Source organism: Microtus pennsylvanicus, chromosome 6 (assembly GCF_037038515.1).
Source record: "Microtus pennsylvanicus isolate mMicPen1 chromosome 6, mMicPen1.hap1, whole genome shotgun sequence".
NCBI classification, from domain to species: domain Eukaryota; kingdom Metazoa; phylum Chordata; class Mammalia; order Rodentia; family Cricetidae; genus Microtus; species Microtus pennsylvanicus.
Genome location: NC_134584.1, coordinates 41126478 through 41151782, shown reverse-complemented (window position 1 = coordinate 41151782; position 25305 = coordinate 41126478). Strand labels below are relative to the sequence as shown.

At 41.2% G+C, this 25305-nt stretch overlaps 1 protein-coding gene across 2 annotated transcripts in view; it reads right to left on the bottom strand.

Moving 5' to 3' along the window:
- Nucleotides 1–25305, bottom strand: part of Rab3c (RAB3C, member RAS oncogene family) — a 193068-nt gene that overhangs the window by 154076 nt on the left and 13687 nt on the right. For both annotated transcript variants that reach the window (XM_075976080.1, XM_075976079.1), the window contains exon 2: nt 23674–23904. In XM_075976080.1, the coding sequence (XP_075832195.1) occupies nt 23674–23904 (231 nt within the window). The remainder of the gene's footprint in view (nt 1–23673; nt 23905–25305) is intronic.

The window sequence follows — 25305 nt, the reverse complement described above, 5'->3', positions numbered from 1 at the left end:
GAAAGCAGTATTGCTGACCCTAGCTAGCACAGCATCCCTGTACTGGTTTCTTCCTCACAACCAACAACATTTTTAAAGCCAGATGTTTATTTCTTGTTTGTTCCTCTAACCCTGCTGTTCTTCCCCCAGGGAGCTCATTCTTCTGTTTGCAGTATCCCAGGAGGTGCAAACTAAATAGACTACCGAAGCAAAATCCCTGCAAGGCTAATAAACGAGTTCATGGAAAGCAAGGCAGGGAACCTTTTCAGGAGCGGCGTGGCAATTAATTGGATGCAGCCACACGAAGGCAGGAGTTCAGAAACAGATCATTTACAACCGAGGATTCAGAGGGTCACGTGTAATGGCTTGAAAGGTAGGAAATCATTACTTTCAACCCCACATCTATCTGGAAGCCAAAGCAGACATTTTTATGTATGTTTTCAACTCAGTACAATACGCCTGAATTTCCAAAGGGGAAATACGGTACATTAGCTAGTAGTCTTCCTGTACAGTCAGTTACCGATTGCATGTCATTTATGACCTGCTATTTGTCAAGTGGAGCCTTAGATTTCCCTAGTACAGGGCAGGAGTCCTAAAACTAACAAATAATGGCAAAGCTCATAGTTAAAAATATCCTAACCCTTTTATAACCCCTAATGATTCTTTCTTGATGAGTTTAGGATTCATGACACAGATCTCAGCTGGCAGGCTTACCTTTGTGCATATTCAGCTATTCAGCTTCTGGTGGAACCTGTGGCTATTTTTAGAACCAAACAAAGGATAACTTTCCAGCCTCCTTTCTCACATTTTCAGGAGTTGCTCTTTTAGTGAAAAGTTAGAAATTTATCAGATCCATGTATTTCTTTATAGGGGGCCCACATAGCACAGCAGGTTTATGGAGGTCAAAGGACACTTTCAGGAGTTAGTTGGATTTTTTTTATAGAGGAAGAATAAGAACCAAGTTAAAAATGGTCACTTTGATACCAAGTCATAAAACTAAGTGTAGAAAATTAAACAATTGCTCAATTATTACTGATCCCATCTACAGAAAATGTGCTAAAATTATCAGAGCAAGATATGTTTTAACTTTCCCAGCCTTCTGTGAAACATTGTGTAGAACAATAAAATAGCAAAACTTCCTAGTGATCAATAGATGAAAGACCAACCCAGCAAAAGTAATGCAAACTTTCAGTTCTACGAACTGTATCCAAACCACAGCTCTGCCACTTACTACCAACCAGAAGGTGACTGCTACATAAATTCTCTGAACTGCAGTCACCCCTAGTGGACACACTAACAGTAGATATACACTAACAGAGGCTATGATGATTTTCAGCAAAACACTGGCATTTGGTAGTGGAGCGTAAATCTTCATAATGCCCAAGGATACCAGAAGTAGGGATGATCAGCCTATCAATTTTCAGGGAACTTTAGAATTTGATTTGAGTGTGTGTAGTCTGATGAATGAGTCATTAAAATTTTGGACATAAAATATGTCACCCAGAGAAAACAAGTAGATGCTGAAAAGGGATTCAAGGGAAAAGGGGTTCAAGGTTTGGAAAGTCTTAATATTAACAGGAGAAAGAAACAATGAATTGAAGGACAACTAGAAGAAATGCACAGAGCGCCAAAGAAGAAAGAGGAAAGCTTGGTGTCGTGGAGCCGGGAGGAAGTCTATGGACAGGGCTGGGGCATCGACTCAGCTGGTAAAATGCCTGTTGTCCAAGCATAGGGACCAAAGTTCAGGTGCTTGGCACCCACATAAAAGCCTGGCATCGTGCATTTGTGGAACTGCAACATTGAGGAGGGAGGGGAGAAACAAGAAGATGCCTAGACCTCATTATCCCAGAAGCCTAGCAAATTCATGATTCTAGGTTCAAAGAAAAAGCCTGTCTCAAAAAATAAGGGGGAATATGATTGAAGAAGACAACTAAAGTGACCCTAGGCTTCCACCCACCCATACACGCATGCTCGCTCACGTGTGGGTGTGTGTTTGTGTGTGTGCATGAGCATTAAACAAAAAGAAAAAAGTCCATGGAAAAGGTAGTCAAGCATAGATGAACCTTGGTGCTTGTTACTAGGATGTAATTTATGCTGTTCTGTGAACAGTCCCATTGGCTGGCAAGAATAGAAACCAAACTGAATGACAGTAAAGAGAGACTGCAAAGCAAGCAATAGACGACACTGAGGGTTGTAGCCTAGTTGACCTTTGCTTTGTGTCTAATATCCACTTATGAGTGAGTACATACTGTGTTTGTTTTTCTGGGTCTAGGTTATCTCACTCAGGATAGTTTTCTCTAGTTCCATCCATTTGCCTGCAAATTTCAAGACGTCATTTTTTTGTTTTTATATTGCTTTTGTTTTTAAATATTTATTTACTCTTATTTTGTGTAAATTGGTGTTTAGCCTATATGTATGTCTCTGTTAGGGTGCCAGATCCCTTGGAACTGAAGTTACAGACAGTTGTGAGCTGCCACGTGGGTGATGGGAATTGAACCCGGGTCCTCTGGAAGAGCAGCCAGTGTGTTTAACTGCTGAGCCATCTATCCAGCTATTCATAGCTATTTTTAAGATGTGGTCTTATTTTGTTTCCTGTTGCTGTGATAAAATACCCCAGTGGAAACAACTTATATGAGAAAGGGTCTATTTTAGCTCACAGTTCAATATATGATGTAAAATACATAATTCCCTGCAGGAAACTCAAAGCCACAGAAACTTGAAGCAGGTGTCCTCATTACATCCACAGTCAGAAAAGAGAGCAATGAATCTATTCACAATAGTGCTAAGTTCAGAATATACTTGTATACAGTTTGGAATCCCTTGGCTAAGGAATGGTGCCACCCACAGTGGGCAGGTCTTCCCATGTGAATTAAGGCATTCCTAGTTTAATGAGATATTTAAATTCAATGAAAGACTTTTCCCCTAAAAGCATGATGCAATATACCAACAACAGGATTCTGCTGAAGTCAGAAGCCTTTTCTGTCTCCACTGGAAAGTTAGAATCATTATAACATTGCACTGGATCCCTAGCCAAAGAGCTGCTGCCCCCATTCTATCATGATGCAAAGTGTGGCTAGCATCCTTCCAGAAAAGGCATCTTATCTGGGGACACTGTCTCCCAAAGACATCTGGTTTGTGTTCCCTTCTTCCATCTCAGCATCTTTTGGTGATGCTTATGAGAGTATTATTTTGGAGTCAAATTATTTCTGTCACATCTTATACACTACCTGAAGCAAGACAGCCTCAAATAAGCAGAACACTGAACTCCATGGAAGTAATTATTACTGATAATTATTTCCTCATGGTACGTTGGCTCATAAATTTTAATGGGGTTCTGTCTGTGACAGTGATTGCGAGTCTTCCTAGCATCGGTGAGATAAATGTTTACCAAGCAGGAATAATAGAGTCTGAAGAGATGTCCTAGTCAGCCTGAACCTTCCATCCTCGTCCTCTGCTTGAGGTTATTTTAAAATAGGTGTAGGTTTGGGGGAAAAGGGAGAAGTGGCCAGGGCCCTGCTTTGTAAGTTCTGTTGTATAGACTGTGAAATCCTGATATCTGTCCTCCCCGCAAAGAAACGGGTCAGTGCAAAAGGGCCCCAGGGCAGGCAGAAAATTTGACTGCCAGATGCTGGAGGGTAATTCATTCCAAGAGGAATGAGCTTAATGTTGGCGATAGACCGAGAAAACTAGGTCTCACTTGCCCTCTTCCCTTTCGGTTTGCTGGAGTGGGAACAGGGAAGAAACTGAACACATGGGCAGAGGCAGCATAGAGGAAACCTGTCTGTGCAGCAGGAATGCATCGCACAAGCAAGCCTCTGCACTGTTCTTCTCAGTACCGAAGATGCCTGCTACGTAGTGAGTTTCCATGTGGCCCCCTTGACACAGTTGGAAGTGTGGCAGTATTATGAAAACCATTGGTTATTTAAGAGGGTATGGGACACACAAACCAGAAATACTAGGAAGCCCTGACAATAAAATATGACTGGAAAAGAAAGGTTGATTGCTATGATTAAAACAAAGGTCTTTCAGAAGATATAATTGCACTTCATCCAAGTCAGGTATATATATATATATATATATATATATCTGGGAAGACACTGTGTCTACCAAACTTTGTGGCACAGATCTGTAACCTGAGCACTCAGGCAGCAGAGACATGAAGATTCTCAGTTCAGGGGCAACCTGGGCTACAGCATTGTGTTCAAGGTCAGCACACACACACACACACACACACACACACACACACACACACACACGGTGATCATGCACCAAAATTGAACAAAGAAAAAACAATTAAAAGAAACATTGTAAATAAACATCCATTCTGAAAAAAAATATAGGGAGGAGGTAGCTTATTCCATGGGCGATAAGGGGAAGCAAGTTAACCCCCAGATAATACAACACAGTCTTAAGCTCTACTCTGATGGGAGATGGTAGTGGTTCCTCTAGGACAGATTGGTTTAGATGACACTGAGACAGTACCCCATAATGAGATTAGCATCCTAATGGCAGAGAAAACTTTGCTCTGTGAAGTTCTCTCCTCCCTCTCCCACCCCTTCTTCTCCACTCTAGTTGGGACACAGCAAGAGGAGTTTATTATAAACCAGGAGAGTAGGAAATACTCCTTTTTGAAATTTCAGAAACAAGTCTGTCAGCATGCTTTTATGCTTTCCAGCCTCTTGAATGATAAAAAAGAAAGAAATTGATGTTGTTTAAGCACCTAGATTGGTGTTTTCCATGACAGAAAAAGCAAAGCAGTTAGACTGGACAGGAAAAGAGAAACAGGAAATGTAAAGATACGTTACATAGGTTTTTTTGTTAAGGATGTCTCAGCACTGTTATAATTTCCTGAAACCATATAGAATTTTTAATATCCATCCTCCTAAAACATGGGAGGCAGGAGGACTTATCCACTGGCTCCAATCCTCTTTTAACTGTGAGCTACAATGCCTGGCAGAAAAGGGGATTTATGGTGGTGCATTTCCAGGCCACAGTTGGTAAGCACGGATGCAGTGAGCTGAACTGTCCAGGGAAGCCCCTATGGAATTCGGAAGCAACTGTATGGTTGGTTTGGGGGAGGAGTCACCAAGTGTCACCAAACTAGAAACTACAACTGAGCTTGAGCATCAGAAGCAGGTTATGGAGTCTGCAGGGGCCTTGGAAACGTCAGCCCCCCCCCCCCCATGTCTACTGAATAAGGAAAAAATATTTATAAATGGTGGTGGGAAATGATTTGAGAGTATCCGACAGCGTTTCATATTCTTCTCTTTTCGCTTTTGAGACTGATAAACACTTGAAGCCCTAGGTGACATATAATTTTTACTTTCTTCTAGTTTTAATTCTGAATTCTGTGCCTTGCCCCAACACTGCCATCCTAACAGGTTTGTGTGTGTGTGTGTGTGTGTGTTCACAGAATTTCCCACCATGCTTATATTTGGAACACCAACTTGAGTTGTAAAGTGGGCTGTAATTTCAAAATATTAAAGATATATTTATTGCTCCAGGGTGCTTTGCTTTTATGTCTTGTCTTTTTAACATATTCATTTTTTAAAATAGGTAATAGGGGTAAGAGACATGCTTATTTAAATGTGTCTAAAACATATAAACAAAATTAAATGCAAACTATTTGGAAAATATGTTTACAGGAGAAATGAAGTTCTCTTTACCAAACACACTCCTAGCTATGCTAGGAATTCAGTCATTCATTTTCCTTTCTGCATTAGAAAAAGAAGCAAAAATTCAGTGAGAGCTATTCTAAGGCAAACTGTTCAGAATAGTCACAGAGGCTGGGTGAGGGGTTCAGCAAGATTTTACAGATACACAGACCTAGTCCAAAAAGGCACTGTGACCAGTCAAGTCTCAGAAACTGGTGTAGGAGGTCCTTCTGTATTTGTATTGCTTTCATTGGTTAAAAAAGGAAATTGCCTTGGCCTTTTGATAGGGCAGTACTTAGATAGGCAGGAAGACAGAACTGAATGCTGGGAGGAGGAAGGCAGATACAGAGAGAGAACCGCCATGGAGTTGCCAGAGTCAGACATGCTGAATCTTTCCCGGTAAGCCACGACCTCATGGTGACACACAGATTATTAGAAATGGATTAAATCAAGATGTGAGAGTTAGCCAATAAGAGGCTAGAACTAATGGGCCAGGCAGTAATTTAATTAATCAATTTCTGTGTGATTATTTCGGGTGTAAGCTAGCCAGGCGGGACAGAACAAAGGGCCCTGTGCTCCCCTCAACAGTTTAGTACTAACATAAAGTCTCTTTCAAATATTTTCTACCACAGCGAGTTTACATACACCTTGCCCATTGAAATAACTCATTTCCCTCTCTTCCTCCTCATTGCCTTCCTCACTCTTCTTCAGTCCAACCTCTTTATCTTGAATGTCACTATTTCTGCAATGAGAATCAACAGTCCCCAGCATCCTGCTGCCTCACTGCCTTCTCTTTTGTCCCACTGTCCTACAGCGGGGTGGCTCCAGGCTATGTGAAGCCTAGAGTTCATGCAACTAAAAGGTACCCAGCAGCTGGAAGAGGTTCTATACATTCAGGAAGGAATCCACATGGTGGGGGATCAGGACCGAAGAAATTTATGAGCAGGGGATAGTTTCAAAATGGCAAAGTGTAACTTGTCTTTTTACTTGGTTTCCACCAATAAGGGATATTGAGTACCCTTCCTGTGAGGTGTATGTGCTCCCTTGATTGTTCTGTATAATTACAAGGCAAATATTCTAATTGTATCCATTTCATGACTGAAAAAATGGAATTGAGAGCAGTTAGTTGGGTCCAGAACAAAGCAGTTAAGAAGTTAAACCCAGGCAGGTTGGGATCTGGGCCTGGTCTCCTAAGCAGAAAGCGGTGCTGGTTCTTGAGAGGTGATTTTTTTTCCCCAAGATTTTCAAAGAAAGTAGTAAATAGCCCCCAATTTGAGCAGCACAAATAATATTGAGGAAAAATGGTACTTAATATGAGAATGAAAAAAACATAAATAAAGCTTAGGAGAAAAGCTAAACACAGTTCTTGACTAAATATTTCCAGAATAAGCAAGCACAGTTTTCGCACCCAGACACAGAGTGCATGCTTTCAGATAGCCAGCATCTAACTAGTAAGCTCCTATGGCCCTCGATGAAATCTGGGAGCCCAGGAAGAAACTGGAAGAAACTGATACAGAGAATATCTAAATGCTATCTTATCCGTGTATCTGTGTCCACAAGAAGATTTAACTTGGCTGTAGTAAGTTTTAACTATTGCTGATATCTTCATTTATTTATTACCCTTCTCTTTCTGGAATATCTATATTAAATGGTTTTCTTGGCACTAGTTACTATTACATTTTCCTCATAAAAATACAGAGAAAATATTATCAGATTATGGCAGGTTCTACTGCATGTGCCATATCTTAAACTTCTGCCTTACTCTTTGCCTTTCTTTCTATCATCTAGTTTTAAAATGCCCTGGGATCTTCCCTCTCCCCTGGGGTTTGTCTCATGGGAGGAGCCAAGGATGTATGTCACTATGTTCCTCAACCTATAATCTAAAAGATATGACATAGCAATTGTATTCTAGAGTTAACTCGCTGCCTTTGTCTAGGCAATGGTTGGGAAGTTGAATGAACGCTGCCCTGGGCTCCCAAAGACGTTAGTTTTCTCGACTCATTAGGATTTGCAGGGCAGAATAGCTGTTGTGAATGCCTGGGCGTGAAGAAGCAGCCTCTTTTGGCTTGAGATGGGGTGAGGTGGTATTGAAACTTGCCTACTTTCATTCTTGACATGGCGCAGAATGGGAAACTGTTCTGAAAGAAATTTAGAGAAAATGCTTCAAGGTGTCTGTATCCAAGAGAAAAGTAAATAGGAGGGAGAAGAAAAAGACCAAAAGCAAGTTAGTAACCATAAAGAAAGAAGTGCATCTGGTCTTGAATAGAGGGAGGGAAGATAGGGGGGTCCATTCAGAAGAAAAGACGAGGAGCAGGTAGACCCTTGGAACACCAAGGTATGCTGCGAGTCTTGAAACACTGATGCTTTTCCTCGAGCCGCACAACCCTCTAGCTGTTTCAGATGAAAGATGACAGCTACATTGGAGTCAAGCACAGACTGTTCTCCAGCTCCAGAGATCAGGAGGGGGCCGGGGTCTGCAAAGAGTCTGTTCCTCTGAGCAGATCCATCTGATTGTAATAAATTAACCTCATGTCCAGCTCATCACGAACAGACACAGAGCGAGAGGGGATATGTTGGGCCACCCAGGACCTGCTTTGTAGAATAATAGTTATCAAATTAGAAGCTTATTTAAAAAATCTGGAGCCCTTGTTTCTGGGCAAAGAACAATTCTGACTCAGTATACATGGAAGGAGGTTTGAAAACCTACATCTTAGCCAAGACCCTCAAATGAGTCCCTTGGAGACTTGATGATTGGAAAGGCTATGGTCTCTGTGCTGATGTGATTCAGCAGACCCTCCTCTGACACATCCTATGGAACAAGCCTGTCTTCTAAGACTCCCTTCCTCTGTTCCCTGTGAAAGTAAGACTCCCTCATCCTGAGAGAAGCCCTCTGCAAACCTAGAATGATGTCCACCCACTCCAGAGCAAAAAGCCTCTCTCCCCCAATATCCACTTTTGACCTTTTGTGACTGTGTCTTAAAAAACTTCCTCTGGAATTTAACTCTCAAAACTCAGTTTCAGGTTTATTACAATATTCACAGATGCTGGCTGGAGAGCAAGTAAGAAAAACACTTCTGATTCTCATTCTCTTGCTTCTAGCTGGTTGTGAATTGTGATGAATTAATGGTAGAGATGAAAGTTTATGAGTTTTGCATTGGCCATTGCATTTTACTTGCTTTGCAAAATTTCAAGGGCATGGAAGCAGGAGAAACATCCTTCCTGTGCTCTTACTTTACTTCAAAGGAAAGGCTAAGAGCCTGGGAGAAGAGCTGACCACAAAGCCCGAGTTTCAATTTGCAGCACTGAGAGACAAGAATTCAGCTCTGCAGCTTACCCAGGATGAAATGATTAGTAGCATCCAACTTCCCCCTAATCTTTAGTGTCAGTAATATGCAGCCTTCCATATAGGTGATTTAAAAAATCCCGGGACAGTAGCCAAAAGTTCATTGATTAACAAACCAGTGTTTTACAATCGGACTATCATTAGAAAAATAGGGAGGTTACTCCCCCAGTTGCATAAAGGCTCCTGTAAACTGGCAGTTAGTATGTGACCAACTTTGAAAGGATGTCAGGATCCAGGATTTTGCTCTCACTAGCTGTGCTCAAGAACTTTCCCAGAAATCTCAGTGGTGGAAGCCAGCAACAGGGCCAAGTAGATTTGAAGGATGGAATAAAAAGGATATGTCACACTTCTGGAAGAAAACTATGATCATGTTAGTATGAGTTTGGTAGTGACTCCTGAAAAGCCCATTCTGAGCGAGGCACTGTGGCAACCTGTATTTCTTTACAAACATAGTTGGTGGCTTGGTTAGCCAGGGTTAGGGCATGGCTCATTCTGAGCCTTGTACTTTGGAACTGTCTGCTTCAACCTCTTGAATGATGATTGTCAACCTTTATAATGCTATGACAATTTACTATAGAACTTCATATTGTAGTGACCCAACCATAAAATTAATTTTATTGCTTCTTTAGAATTGTAATTTTTCTACTTTTATGAATAGCAACATACATAACTGATATGCAGTTTTTCTGATAGGCTGACACTTATTAAAGGCATTTATTCTAACCTTAAAGGTGTTGAGAAATACAAATTTAACATTTTATGTTAATAAAATATGTAGTATCTATTGTCTTCAGTGCAAACAAAAGGACGTGTCATACACACTACCTGCCGTCTTTGTCAGAATTGGGGAGGTTGTTGCTTCAGGTAGTTGCATTTGAGTGACAAGGATAGGAGGAAGGGTCCAGCTCTCTAGTTCTTACACTAGCAGTTATCATGATGTTAGTGGGTAGATGAAGAGTGTGTGCCTAGTGTTTTCCTGAACTAAGAGACACTCTAAATACTATTCAAGTTTAATTTCTTCTACAATAACTCCAGTGGGTGGAGCTATAGGTATACTCCAGGTACACATAAACTCTTCTGGACTCTTGGTAGCTTCATGGGTCCAAAGAGCATGAGGACACTCAAGCAGGTGCATTACGCATGCTCTGCTATTATTCAAAAACAGTTCTATGAAGCAAATATATGATCCATGTTTTATAAAAAATAAAAGCAAAGCCTATTGCAGCTAAATAGTTTGTCCAGACTCAAACAATCAGACTCACAGAACTCATTGCATTTCTTTGTGCTACTCTTCTTTTTTTTTTTTTTTCGAGACAGTGTTTCTCTGTAGCTTTGGTGTCCTGGAACTAGCTCTTGTAGACCAGGCTGGCCACGAACTCCCAGAGATCTTCCTGCCTCTGCCTCCCGAGTGCTGGGATTAAAGGCGTGTGCCACCACCGCCTGGCTTACCCTTCTCTTTTGTTCTTGAGTTGCCCTTGTGTTTGGCGCACTACAAGGGAGTTAATATACAAATGGATAAACAATGGACCAAATACAAAAACAGACTTTGATTCACAACTTGTATCAACCTTGTCTAGGAACCTGTCCTTTTTGTCTATGATAATCAGCAAACCAGGAAGTGAGCCTGCTGTATGTAAGACTTGAAGGAAGCCAAACTGTGTGGTCAAGTGATAGCCTAGGAAGCTGAATAGAAACTTCATCCATCACCCGAATGGGCCAGCACACATTTAATAATTGGTAATCATCCTAATTTTTACCCTGTTTCCAATTTAGGACCAATTAAAGAAAGACAATCAATCACACCCCTTACCAACCGGATGGGATCTGAGGAGGCTCACCTCCCATATCAGTCTCCCTAGAACTTTCCCATGCCTTTTGCAACAAGGAACTTCCAGAGAATTCATTTCCTACAGTATAGTAGGCCCACAGCCCACTATAGACAACCTTTGTTGTCTCTCAGAATATAAATGATGTGACTGACTTCTCTGGCATGGTTATTCTCACTGGGGTACTCTGCTTATATCTACATTTGTTTCAATGCTGTTAGTCTGAAAACCACGGAAAGACAACAGATTGAAAACCCGTGGTGCCCTTCCTAGAGAACCTGGTACTACTCTCATGAAGCAATCACTCGAAAATACCCGGCTGAAGATATTAGTGTTAGATTATTTGACCAGTGCACAGCCACTGCAAGGCACTTTCTCCAACTGTGCATCCCAGGGAGGTCAGTATCATTAACTCTTCCATGTCACTAGTTCCCAGACATCTGAGGCATTGATACCAAAACAATGCCAATGATAAGTGCCAGTGGGTAATTGAGAAAGAATCAACATATTTTCTATGGCAAAAATGTTTAAGACTATAGACTGATTATAAATAAGACAGGAAAGAATTAACTGAACCAAATAATGCTAGCCTGAATTTAGAATGTTGTTTTGAAATGCAGTGGGCTAGTTTTATGGAAAATAACATCACATCATCTGATTAACAGAGGCGTTTGCAAAGGGAAGTTAAGGCAGGAATTCAAGGCAAGAGCCTGGAGGGAGAAACTGAAATGGAGACCAAAGCATTGCTTCTTGGCTTGCTCTCTGGTGCACTAAACTGTCTTTCCCGAACAAACCAGAGCCTATGCTCAGGAATGGAACTGTCTGCAATGGGCTAGGCCCTCCCCCATCAGTCAGCAATCAAGAACATGTTCCACAGACAGGCTTGCACATCAACTTAGTGGAGTCAATTCCTCAACTAGCATCGCTTCTTCTAAAGTACAATTATGTCTGTGTCAAGTTGGTAAAAACAAACTATGACTGACCTGACTTCCATATTTTCATACCCATTGGTAGCTACAGTAAAGTTATTTGGATAGGCTTACACCTTCCTTCTTCTTTGCTATCTCCTTTATCTTGCTCAATTTTTGACTGAGTCACCACAATGAGAATGTTCAGGGTCAGCAGACTTAGTTTTATGGAAGCAAAAGCAGAAAGCAGAAAATATTGCTTCTATGAAATTAGCTACTACCTATTTAGAAAAGTATGATGCCTTCTTCTTAAATAATACTTGAGAAATACTATGGGAAAATAAATATTTAACTTGTACCATTATTTAAGCCATATTTTATGATAGTAAGTCCTGCATAATTTTAAATGAGCTGAGTATAAAAATACCAACAGGTGATCTTGTGACATAGGCACATATATAGTGTCACAGATTAGACAAAAGCTGTCAGAGTCACCAGGCACTATTGAGAAGAACGGACATTCTCAGCATTTTAATAATGTCTTTCTATGAACCAAATGATTCATGGTTGTTTTGCTCTGAGGTAGAACATCAATTTTATGAGCATTTAATAAATCAGCTATATAGATTTGACTTCTTGGTGTAGCTAATGACTCTATTTAAATGCACAGATGTCTCAAAACACCAGGACACACATCAAGAGTGCAGCTGACTGCACTTTAGTAGATGAGCATTTGCCAGTGACTCATGATGGAGTGGATGGATGGGGGTGGAGGGTCACTGTCACACATTCCAGGAGGTGCTTTACCTATTCAACATCTTTTATGTCTTATTATACACCGGAACATCAAAATCAAAGTTCTTCATGCAAATGTCTGTATGCTTTAGAACTGGAAATGTTTGACCCAGAAAATAAGAAGCTTGGAGGGTGAGTTTAATACTGGTAAGATAAAGGATGTAAGAAATAATAACTTTTTAATTGAGAACTTACATTGTACCAGACATTATACTAAGAACTTTATAAACAGTCTATTTAACCTTGGCAGTAAGACTATAAGTATTATTGTCATCCCCATTTTACAATTGGAAAATTGTAAAATCAAGTATAGGAAAATTTATCAACTTCGTCAAATCTACTGAAACAAAGATTTGAAAACTCTGAGAGCTGGTTTTGAAGGTCGTTTTTAGTCACAAAACTATTACATAATACTATTGTTTGGGGAGAATTTGTATCCACGTAAGTCTAGAATACGATTCTAGTCACACCAACCAGTGTGTTCAGACAGCCTCAACATTTGGTTGGTAAAGGCATAAACACTACAGTTCAGGAGCAAAGGGGCCTCTGTAAAGTTGAGTCAGATGTAACAAAACCAGGGCATTGCAATGGTTTCCACATTCACTCCGAGTCACTTGACATTTCAATCTAGTTGCCAAAGACAAGAAGCTTCATTATAGGGAAAACTATAATCAGAGTAAAAAAGAAAGTGTCATAAATGGCAAATGCTGGCGAGACACATAGAGACCAATTTGCACTGTATAAGGGAAAGGAAACTGTAGGTAGACAGATCACAGAAAGTACCTCCGGGTCACCAGTGACTTGTCTTCCACATTCTTCCTTTCCTTTCCCTTTCTTTTTCCTACCTCTTGCTACACGAAAAGATTTCTATTCAAAGATTTAAGTTTTCCAAACTTGATCATTTTAAACTTCATTTATGTAAGACCAGTTATGCAGAATTGCCTCTCCTTTATGGAAGGTGTCTGGCAATTGTTAGATTTGAGAGCAGCTGAGTGGTCTTGGGATAGAAGTGGTATGGAACCTTGGCTGGAGTAGCAAGGAAGATACCAAACTTGGGTACATATCAATTTCTTTCTATCATCGACTGTTGATGCGCCCTGACTTTATTGTTAATCTGAATAATGATGTTTGATGTTACTTTAAATGTAACAGAAAGACTCATACGAGCTAGAGGAAATCACTCTCCCACTCCGAGACTTAGTTTCCTTTCATAGGGTCCATGTCCACAGCACCATTTTGGGGTGTTTATTATAAGCATTAAGAATAAAAGCTGCATAGTGTGGCCCAGAGCTAACTTGAGAACAGTGGTTCTAGAGAAAGGGTATATATAGGAGAACAGGTTGAGAGGAGATGCGCCAAAGCTCAGGGCTCATGCTTAGATCATAAACCATTTTATGACTATAAGAAAAACCACACAGGAAGAGGTTTGCTTTAGCTCAAGGGTATAGGTTTCAATCCACATTAACTGGCTCAGGTGATTTGGGGCAAGTGCAGAGGTAGGATGTGGCAAAGAAAGACAGCCACATGGTAGGGAAGAAGTAGAAACAGCAAGAAAGGAAGGGTCAACGGACATGACATACCCTTCCTTCAAAGGCATACCCTTAGTAAGCAGACACCATCACTTAGTAACCCATCCAGCTAAGGACTCATTAATGGAGTAATCTACTGGTACAGCTGGTATCCACATAGTCCAATCACATTTCAATAGATACATTAGCTGGGAATCAAACTTTGGACGGATTCCTGAGGGAACATCACATCCAAATGCTGTGAAGCTGAGTCAGCTACTTACTTTCTATGCTTCAGGGTTCTTACTTCACAGCCTTTAGTGAGGATTTGATCACTCGCCACATACAGCCCCTGCTAGCATAGCAGAGACCATAAAATGCCAACTATTAGACTTTACTTCTGTTCTTTTCATTTTCCATTGAATCATTCCCTTCATTTTAGGTATCAGATAACGAACGCCTTGAGAGGCTAAGACATTTTCTCCAAGGATACAGAGAGGTCTAGGGTCTAGACTCCTGCCCCGATCCTTTTGTTTTGATCCCTTTGCCTGCATATGTCCCTGTCTATATGCGTCTTGTAGTCTTTAACTGCTTCTCGCCACTCACATATGTTCTTCCGTCCCCATAGCGGTCCGGAAAGGTTTCCCTAGAAGCGGAGGTGAGTTCCCATGAAGATGATTGGAGATTAGGCTTTGGATTCTGTTGTGGACTATTTAACTATGTATACCTGCACTCCATTTGTTTATGCCGTGGAATATCACTTGAACTGTGTAAAGGTGTTACAGCTGTTTCTACTGCACTTAACAATGTAAGGATATATTACATTTGCTCATGCTGCATTTGATTATGAGAAGATGTGTTGCTGGTTTGCCTTGTCTGCCTAAAGAGCTATTAAATAGCCAATAGCTAGGCAGAGAAAGGATAGGCAGGGCTGGCAGGCAAAGAGAATAAATAAGAGAAATGTAGGAACGAGAGAAGAAGGAGAGAACAAGGGAGGGGGATGGAGAGACACCCAGGGTCAGCCAGACAGGCAGTCAGCAGTCAGGCAGACCACAGAAGCAGCAGGAAAAATAGGAGCTGCAGAAAGAAAAGGCAAAGTCCCTGAGGCAAAAATAGAGGAAGAGAAAAAGGTTAAGTAATAAGAGCTAGCAAGAAAAGAGCAAAGCTAAAGCCAAGCATTCAAAACTAATAATAAGTCCCAGTGTCATGATTTCAGAACTGGTTGGAGGCCCCAAAGAATAAAACCCGGTATAGGATACCTTCCAAGTGGGCCCAGCAATGTGTTCACAAGGCCACCTGCTTTAGGGACTTATTCAAAGTCTAAGTGTGTATTTCCTTTTTTTTTCATTGGAGATCAGCGAACAGCCAAAGCCTCAGGTTTCCATAGTCTGAATCCACCCTCAGATGGAGGGCAGCATTTGATAAACTCAGAATTTGAATAACAAAAGCAGATGTGAATGAGCAACCTGAAGCTGTGACTGGAAAACAAATAAAAAATGTCTCTCTCCTTTCACATGGAAAGTTCATCCTTGCTCTAACTACCTCCAGGCCTCGGCTTAGGAATCTTTTTGTAGAAACTCTCTGTCGCATATGAAATTACCTAAAAGTTCTACCCCCCACTGTGTTTCTCAATTATCACAGCACTCCATTTCTCCATTAGCATTTGCCATAATTGATATTTTCTGTGTATTTAGCCTCAATTCCCAGTTCCTTCCTAAGTGCATATTATAAATGCACTTAAATGCAGAACAAATGCTACTGAATGAATGAATGAACAAACAAATAATTTCTTTCGGTTTTATGTCCTGGTTCTCCTCTCTGGTAATGATAGCCACAGTGAAGGTTCTCAGAGTCCCCAAGACTAGGGCAGACATATCACCTGTTCTTCACAACTTCAGGTGGTACCTATGGCCTAGCCAGCTGGTTGGGCCCTGCCGTGGCTCCTGAACACCCTTCACTACTGTGTTCTTAGAACCTGCTGCAGCATACAATCAGTACTCAAAAGGTATTTGATATCCTGGAATTACTAAATTAAGTACTAAAGTTTTAATGGAGGTATAGCAATTTTAGAAAAGAAGAAAACTGACAGCTATTGCATTTTTCTTTCATGCTTAGATTGAAATAAGTACAAATATTTATGGAGCAGACATTTGACACCTAAGGGCTATGTGTTATTTCACACGATTTCACAAATGAAGTGAAATGGAGACAGAGAACTCAGGACTTGAAGTCACCCCTAGGTCACTATACTCCAGAATCCCTGCCCCTGCCATTGGACCCCTCGACCTCCATTGCCAGAAACAGCTACTGAGCCCACCAGGTAACCCTTTCTACCTCAGACGTTCCCAGTCTTCTCTCATGGAGGGTTAGCCTGAGAGCAGGACCCAGTCTTTGCCACCTTCTGTGTCTTTCCGGTGCTGGAAATTGGTTTACACACAGCGGATATGAGGATTTCAGCCCCCGACAGAGTGAATGGTTTCATGCCTCTTGCCATTTCACACCCAATGACAGCTTCCTCTCGGGAGAAAAGTGAAAGCTGGCCTTTCTCAATCTCACAGGGAAAGCAAGTGCTAAGTTGAAGGAAATGCGATGGCAAAAAGACCATACAAATGGCAACAGCAAGGACAGCCCTGGCAGCTGTCACTGGCTCTCTCCATTTTCCTAAGGAGCTTGTCTGGGCAGAACATGTTGGTTCCTTAAAATAGACCAGAAGACTTGAACACGAGTCTCAGATAGATGAACAGATCTGGGCTAAAAGAGTACTGAATGCACAGCTAGGGGCCCGGCTATTGTCACCCAGACGTTCACTCCCATTGTTGCTCAGCGCTTCTTCCCTGCACACACCCCTGGCTGCATGTGTGCTCCCCAACGGTGGCAGCAGGCATACCAGGAATGTGAAGGAAAGGAGCCAGTTGAATGTGTTCCACTCCCTTCTGCCAGACCAGATAATGCGCAAAGCGCTCCTGCTGGCAGAGGGTAAGTTCCAAGGAAAACAACTGATCCTCTCACCTCCCCTCTGGAAATATACATTTCTTCGAACAGGTATATTCGAAGGAGCAACTATCTTTATTTCTACGCACTGCGAATTAAGATACACGAAATCTAACATTAGATGTCCCAAGGACTCAGACAGATACTGCCCTGCCCCCAGACCTCATTTATACTGTGTAGTCAAACGCATGTGTTTTAAATGTAGTGCCGAGGTTGAAAGATGGATGCTGGCATCTCTCATCGTCCTTGGGCAAATGAGTCTATCCTTCTGGTTTTGTTTCCCCTTATCTATGAAACAGGACTATATTGCCACCTTCTTTAACTGGGTTGTATCAAAAAATAAAAACTTGGAGCGGTTATTGTAACAAACATCTATAATCACAGTACTTGGGAGACTAAGGCCTTATTAATAGTTTAAGGTCCCACAAGGGTACATACGGAGTTCCAGTTTAAGGCAGAAATTAAAAACAGAAGCCTGTGTTATTAAGTAATTCTACATGCGTGGACGTGTGTGTGTGTGTGCGTATGTGTATGTATGTGTGTGTGTTACTTTTATAGCTCAGTACTGGGCTAAAACATAGTGTAAGTGATATTAATTGAATATCAATAAGGGTTTGGCCAACAATGTGCAATATCTTTCCCTGACCCAGTTTTCCAGGTCCACAGAAACTGAGGCCCATAAATACATGGAGCGTGAAGGAGGGGATTTAGAATTCCAGCCTCTGTCACAGTAGAATTCTTCCTCTGTATTCTCCCGCCCCCATTTTATTCATCTCCCTTTCATTCTGAGGCCTCATTTTAGAGGGGCTGTTCTTCTCCATGTCAGCCAACGCTAAAGCCAATAACTTATTGAAGAATGCTTTAAACCTGCAAGCCAACCAGTCCAGAGCTCACCTTGCACCCAGTGCCTGTGTGTCTCTCATTCTCTGTACCACTATTCATGTGCCCTGTCAGCAGGGCCAGTATGGCTAGCCCCAGTACCTCAGAGACTGCCGAAAGGATCCAAACTAGACAATCCAAAAATGATTTAATTTCCTTCCCCATTCTTTTCTGCAGAGCTCTTGAGTGAGGCTCTTTCCATACGCCTCCACCACGACCTCCTCCTTATGACCATAATGGTGATTCCTAATCCTCTGGATGTACCTGCTTCTCCCTCGCACCCAGCAACCAAGTGCCATTGTCTTGTGATCACTGAGCGCTACAAACTCTCTCTTCATGGGTAGACACCTTTTTCTCTGTTGACCTTATCACGTTTAAATAATAAAGCATGTCTCAAAATGGCCTTTGCCCAGATCTCCAGTTGAAAGCAGAAGCACCGTCATTTTCTTGATAGGTCTGCACCATCTCCTCCATAGATTTGAGCACAGTTCCTCATGTATAAAATAACTTATGAACTAGACTCTTCTTTGCTGCTTTCAAAACAGGAGATAAGTGTTTGTAAAGGTAAAAATGGACCTCTTCTGGAAACAGAGATATATTTGCACAGGAGCACCAAATGTGTCCACAGAGGTCTGGCTGGACCTCCTCAAGGAGTGCTTGTGCAGTGTGCAAGGTCTCCAGCTCTGGAGGGCAGCCTGGTATCTGTACACTCCAAGCATGTTACCCAATAACTCACAGCAGTCCCGAGATCATAAATAGCAATCTATTTGACATTTGTTGCTGTGATAAAATGCCATGGCCAAAAGCAGCTCCTGGAAGAGTTTGTTTTGGATTATGGTGTCGTGGGTGGGGAGTTCATCATGGCAGGGAAGCATGGTGGTAGGTAGCTGGGGCAGGAAAACTGACGCATCTTCAGCTGCGTGCAGGAAGCAGAGAGAACAAACCGGAACTGAGGCAAGCTTAAACTTAAGAGAGCACAGCAAGAGCATTTTCTCTAGCAAATCCCCACATTCTAAAAGTTTCGTCATCTCCCCAAATATCACCACCAACTTTGGTTCAAATATCCAGCAGCTACCTATGAGAGACATTACTCATTCATAACACTACAAATATGGAAGGGCTCAAGAGATACAAAAAACAAAAACAAAGAGTGGGGGACACTGAGAATGACAAGAAGAGTGGAAATCCTGAATTCTTGTAGTTTTGAAGGAAATACTAACCTCTCTCCCAACATACCCCCTCAAATGTGAGAACCAAACTCTGAACAGTTAGCCTTCCATTAGAGTCAGTTGTGAATTTTGGACTTGAGCAATTAGCTGGAATAAAGCAGAACTGGGGTTTGTCCACAAGACTCCATTCTGCTGTGAGGGCCCCTCAACAATCTAATTTTAATGCCTGCCAGAACTCTTCAGTTTACAAACCTTGTTCTAAAGTTTCTACCTTCTTATTTCTAGACCCTGAAAATAAACACAGGTTATGGTCTTCTAGGTTATGGGTACCACGCTATTTTTTCTCTTTCCCTTGGGAAAATGTTCACCCTAGGCAACCTTTTACAAACCTAAACCAAAATACCATAGATCTAGGCCTAGTTTATTCCCAGTAGCACTAAGTATATGTTAAAAAGAGAGAGCACCAACTCAAACATTTGCAAATCCTGAAATGTTGAATTATTTTTTACCTTGAGACTCAGAAAAAGAATAATGAAATAAACCTGCAATAAGAAAGGTTAATGTGATTAATAGCAAAGAAATTTATAAATGAGCTAATAGAATTAAAAATTTATAGGTAAATACAACTGAAGAATGACATGTCTTAAACAAGTATATTCAAAGTGTTAAGGAAAGTTCTATAGAATAGAGACATAAAAAAGCCCATGTTTCTCTTAGCTGTTAAATGCTTTATTTAAATGGTCAGCTATTGAAAAATCCAACAGGTAGTCCATGAAGGGAGAAAACTCTACCAAAGTGAAAGAATAGGAGTCTTTCCTCCAGCTCCCCAGTGGAGGCCCTGCCCTCTTGAAGCAGCACAAATACTATCTGAAATCCAGCCTCATTTGGGATGCCTGTGTCTAGCCTATTTCACTGATAATCAGATGTGAAGTTGGTCAGTGTTGTCAGAGCTCAGCCCTTATCTTGAATGTGAATTCAGTACAGTAAAAATCAGGCTAGCCCAAGTCCCAAAAGAGTTAGACATAAGGTTCTGCTCTGGCATGAACTACAATTGCTCAATGTCTCTAGATCTTGTCTCCTAACTAGGTACCTTTACTGAAAATTAAATACTCAAAGGTTTGGCAGGAGAGAAGCCTCCATTGACCTTAATTGATGTCTTTGTCCAATGTGTACCGTCTGGAGCTCTGGATGGGCACCCCAATAATTGAACACCCCAGGGTATTTTCCAGTACCCCACAGCGTCACAGTGCCTTCAGCCCATCTTGGTAAAGGGTGTGGTGCAGTGGACTGATCGTCAGTGGCTTCCAGACTGTCAAAGTGCTTCATTTCTTTTCCTTGAAATATGTGAGATAGCGAGATGGTTTGGATTTTTTTTGATGTCTTTGTAAATTAATTGCACATTAACGTAAGTACATAAAATAGACGGTGAAGAACAGCAGATTGGTTTTGAAACCACCAAGAATGTCAAACCCTCAGTGTTAAATATAGCCCTAAGTAAAGCGTCAGTGTTGTTAAACAGAAATAACTACATATAATGAAAGATTTTTCTATTGCACTTCGAGCATAAAACTGGAATCCCTGAAGTTATCACAGGAATACCTATACTTAAGTGTAGACCATGTTGTTCCTCATTCTGCCTTCCTTCCCAAACTTCAATCCAACAGGATAATCAAACTCTTCCCAAAATATCTTCAGTATACCAGGACCATGGTCCAAGCTTATCACTGTCATCGTACGAAAGTCAACCACAGCAGTGAGGCTCAACAGATGCAATAATAGAATCTGGGAGATGGTGTGCGACCTTGAGGTGGTTAAATGGCAGGGGTCATTTTCAGACTCCTCGGGGAAGATAACAAATACAAAGTAGGATCATCTGAAGAACAAAGAGACAAGACATGAGCAATACTTATCCAACAACTGCTAATCTTTTAGAATACTTATCCCATACAGTGTTTGTCTAATTTCTCCACAACTTCAGTTCTCGGACTGTAGTGCACATCAGCAAACACAAAATCTTTCTGTAGTATCCCTTCTGAGTGTTTCCTATGCAGAATGCCAAATGCTACACAGCCATGTAAAACTAATTTTCACAGGCCTAAAAACACAAGTGCATGAAAAGCCCCCAGTAGGGCCATACAAAAAGAAAGGGGGTGTTGCTTTTGTTATTTGGTCGTTACAGTTTTTATGATTTTTTTTTTAAAAAGGGACATATGGCATTACTTTGTAGTTCAGGCTGGCTTCAAACTCACACTCTTACTGCCTCAGCCTCCCAAGGTGCTTGGATTACAGGCATATGCCCCATGCCCAACAAGATTATGTTTTAATTGTGAAAATATAAAAGATTAAACTAGTGTCATGACTAAGGGGAAGAAGTGGTTAGAAGCTCCCATGTGACTGTTTTTAGGGTTTTTTTTTTTGGGGGGGGGGGGTATATCTAGAACCAGGCAATGGAGTTAATGGACTTTTGAAAGGAGACACAAGATTGGACTGCTCGTGAAAACTCATGGCTGCTTCACAGAAAGCGATGTATTTTGCCAAATTAGTAATGGATCTGAGAAGAATACTGTCAGAAGCTACACAGAGGTCACAGAAATCGGGACTCATGATGAGGCCAGAGAGCAGGAGAAGCTGCAGAATCTGAGCTGGGCTCTGTCCGTCTCCATGTGGTGTAGTATCACCCGGAAGTGAGAGAAGACAGAAGGAGCCAAGCCTCAGTGCCTAAGAACAGAGAACAAGTTTTCTCTGGCCTGGAAGCAGCACCATTTTAAGAAAAATATCTTAATAAGTGTAAGAATAATATTTTTTTACTTTCTGAAATATATCAAGTTGTATTAAGGATAATGTTATACTTCAAAGTAATTATGTCAGCAGCCTAGCTTTAGGAAACCACCAATGATCACAAAGAAGATTTAATACACCTGTTAGTGTGTTTTCTAAATGGTCACAAGGATTACTTTTTAAATATTTCTAAAAGACAAAGAAGGAAAAGAGAGTTGGAGTTGTCTGCTTGATGAGCAGGAAATTTAAGGTGATGAAGTTAAGAAATATGTGGCTACCAGATTAATTTACTTCTCAACCGGAAAATCCCCTGAAAGTTTAGGGAGCATTCTTAAACCTGAATATGAAATTTATCCTGCAGCTGTGATGGCCAGAAGCTAAAAAGGAAGACAATGAGACAGGCCCTGAATGCGAAGCACAATGAACCCCGTCTTTCTGTCTGCATGCACTGAGGGGGTGTGACCAGTGACACTCTGGCAGTGATGAGTTCCCGAGCATGTATGCACCCTGTCCCCCACCCCTTCCAAACACACACATTGTACCAGAAAGGGACTTCAGGAAACGGTAGAGTATTGGAGATCCTAAGTCTGGAGCTGAGATATTTAGGTGTTACGTGAGTTCTAGTCAGACCTAGAAGATTCCAGAGTTAGCATAAATGAAAGTCACAATCTGTTGTTAGATGACTGCCCACGTATATGCTCACATCTTTAAATTTCATCCTTAAGACCTTTAAGATGGTTAAAGGTCATGCCACTTACACAAACAATTTAATATGGGTTGTTCTAGTTTTAAAATCAGTCTAAATGCCACAGTCTGGGATTTGTCTCTCTTTGGCTTTCCATATTTAACCGAAGAGGCATCAGCCCTGTAGATGAGCCTAGTACCCGTACAAAATGGTACTGTATCCACAGGAGGTAGGAAACACCCCCTGGGAAATACTTGTCTACTGCTTCAATCAATCTGAGTGACAGAAGGGGGTCCAAATTGACTAGTAAGCCATCCCATCTGTGAATATACTGTGATGTTTGTAAGACATTTGCTACATAAATCTCACTGACATAACCTGGTGTTTTAGATGCTTTACCACTTACATCCCTTGGGTTTGCTATTCACATAGATATTTTCTTGCTTCTTACTCTCTAGTTTTCTGAATCTATGCCAACAATGTGGCTAAGAAACTTCTGATCTTCATGCACTGAGAGAGCAGCAAGTTAGTAAACTGATTTCAGAATTTTGTGTGTGTGTGGGGGGGCTTCTACAAAGCATCTTGTTTCTTGTGCTTACTCTTATTTGGGTATACAAACATGGTATTTAGAGTTGAAACACCAAGGTTGTAAAGTATAAAAAGACTGTACTCAAAGTGAAGCCCTGGCCTTCATGAAGGGAATAGCCCTACTTGTTCCTCGTTCTATCATCATCTCTTGTATAGTGCACAAGGCGGGCTGAACCCTGTGCGCTGACAAGTCAGATATATACGCATTGCCTGTTTAAGTACATATTACAAAAATGACCACAGGAGTCACAGCCTTGTTCAAGGTCAAGCAGATCAAGGCAGAACCAAACTCCCATAGAGTGTTCCCATCACCAACATCAAGAGCTTTGATTTTTTTTTCTCTTCTTAAAGGGCTGCTGAACAGCATCACATGACAGCCAGGTAGAAGTCATTCTCCATATCTTCAAAGGCATTCCTGCACTCTCTGAAACACAATGTTCTACAGCAAGAAGGCTAGAAATCAGCTTGAAGACCCCATGGGGAAGGAACAGAGCACAATGGTTTTCATTTGCATCCCTGAATCTCCAACACCCCCAGAATGAAGGACAGTGTCGGTTCAAAGTCACTTACCCAAATCTGAAGCTTGATTCTCTTTTCATTTTTGAAAACAGTTTTGACTTTGAAATCAATGCCAACCGTGCTGACAAACGCAGAGGTAAAGGAGTCGTCCGCATAGCGGAACAGGAAAGATGTTTTTCCCACGCTGCTATTGCCAATGATCAGCAACTTGAACATGTAGTCGAAGTTCTGGTCAGAAGAGGAGTCCTTCTGGCCAAACCTGGCGTCTTGTGCAGAGGCCATCTGCGGGGAATCAGGCATGGATCAGTGTCCCATTTGATACGAAGCTAGCAGCACACTCAGTATTGCCCTTGCCAGAAACAGATGTCAGAGACTCAGGAGGCAAATAGAGCACGCTCCCCAATCCCCCTCTGATACTGGTATCCATGGCAATAATTCCCAGCTGGAAGACAGAGCAGCAAATCTTACAGCTCTTTCCAGCTGTGCTGGTGCTTGTCACTGCTCAGCATTCACAAGCAATCAAAGACACCAAAGGAAACATCTCACAAAGTAACATGAAAAAGCCAAGACAGGGGGAACTGGCAGGGCATGCAAGCTCTGAAGCTTTGTACGCTCAGTTAGGAGGACTCCAACCTGGCTGAGCGGGGCTTATTCCTGAACATGTGAATTGTTAGTCTAGAAAAAATTCCAAGCACATCTCTATTTTATCTAATAACATCATATCATGTCTTCATCCCCACATAAATGTCAGCCTCCTTAAAATGAATAATACTGATCAATTCATATGGCTCAAAATGTAGCAGGCATTGTTCACTTATTTAATCCTCATAACATGAGGTGGGTACTTTATTCCTACTAAAATGAGAAAATTGAGCTTCAGAAATATGAGACAGTGTACTCAAGTTTATACAGATGGTAAGTCATAGAAGCAGGGTTCAAACCAGGCAATTGGTGCCATGGAACACATTCCTGACCTCTGACCTATTTTCTGGAGACAGGGATAGGCACAGGAATCCAGAAGGGCATGTGGAAGGCATTTCTGGACAGACACATGGGCTACCTAGGGTGAGGCATTGATTCTGTTAATTACCAACTGTGTGAAGTTGATTTTATTTTTAGTTTTCTTCATTATATACTTGTTTTACTGTCTGAGAAATCTGTTCATGCATACAATGTGCTTTGTGGGTTTACCTAATTGATATGCTATAATTTTCCTTTTCACATAAAGAGAAAATGACACAATACCTATCCAGGATGCTCGTGGAAGGAATGGATAATATACTTATAAATCATATCTGTAACTCAGTATAGAATAGAGATTGGTTTCTTGTTTTTAAGTGTCTTAGGGTAGATGATTATAATTCCTCATCTTTGTGATAATTTTAATATCTACCAAAGCATCATTGTTTCACTTCAAAGTACCATTGACTCAGGAGAGGGAAAAAAAGGCATTTTTGAGTCATGAGTCCATTTGCTTCAGCACCTTTCTGATGCTATGAATTATTTGGCAAATGCTCTCCCAGTCAACGTGCTAGCCACTAAGCACATATGGCAGTTGAAACTATACTAAAATTAAACAGAATTTAAAATGTAGTTTCTTAATTACACTAGCCACATTTCAAGCGTATAAACCCATGCACACACACCCAGTGGCTAATGTACTGGATAGGTATATACAAAATA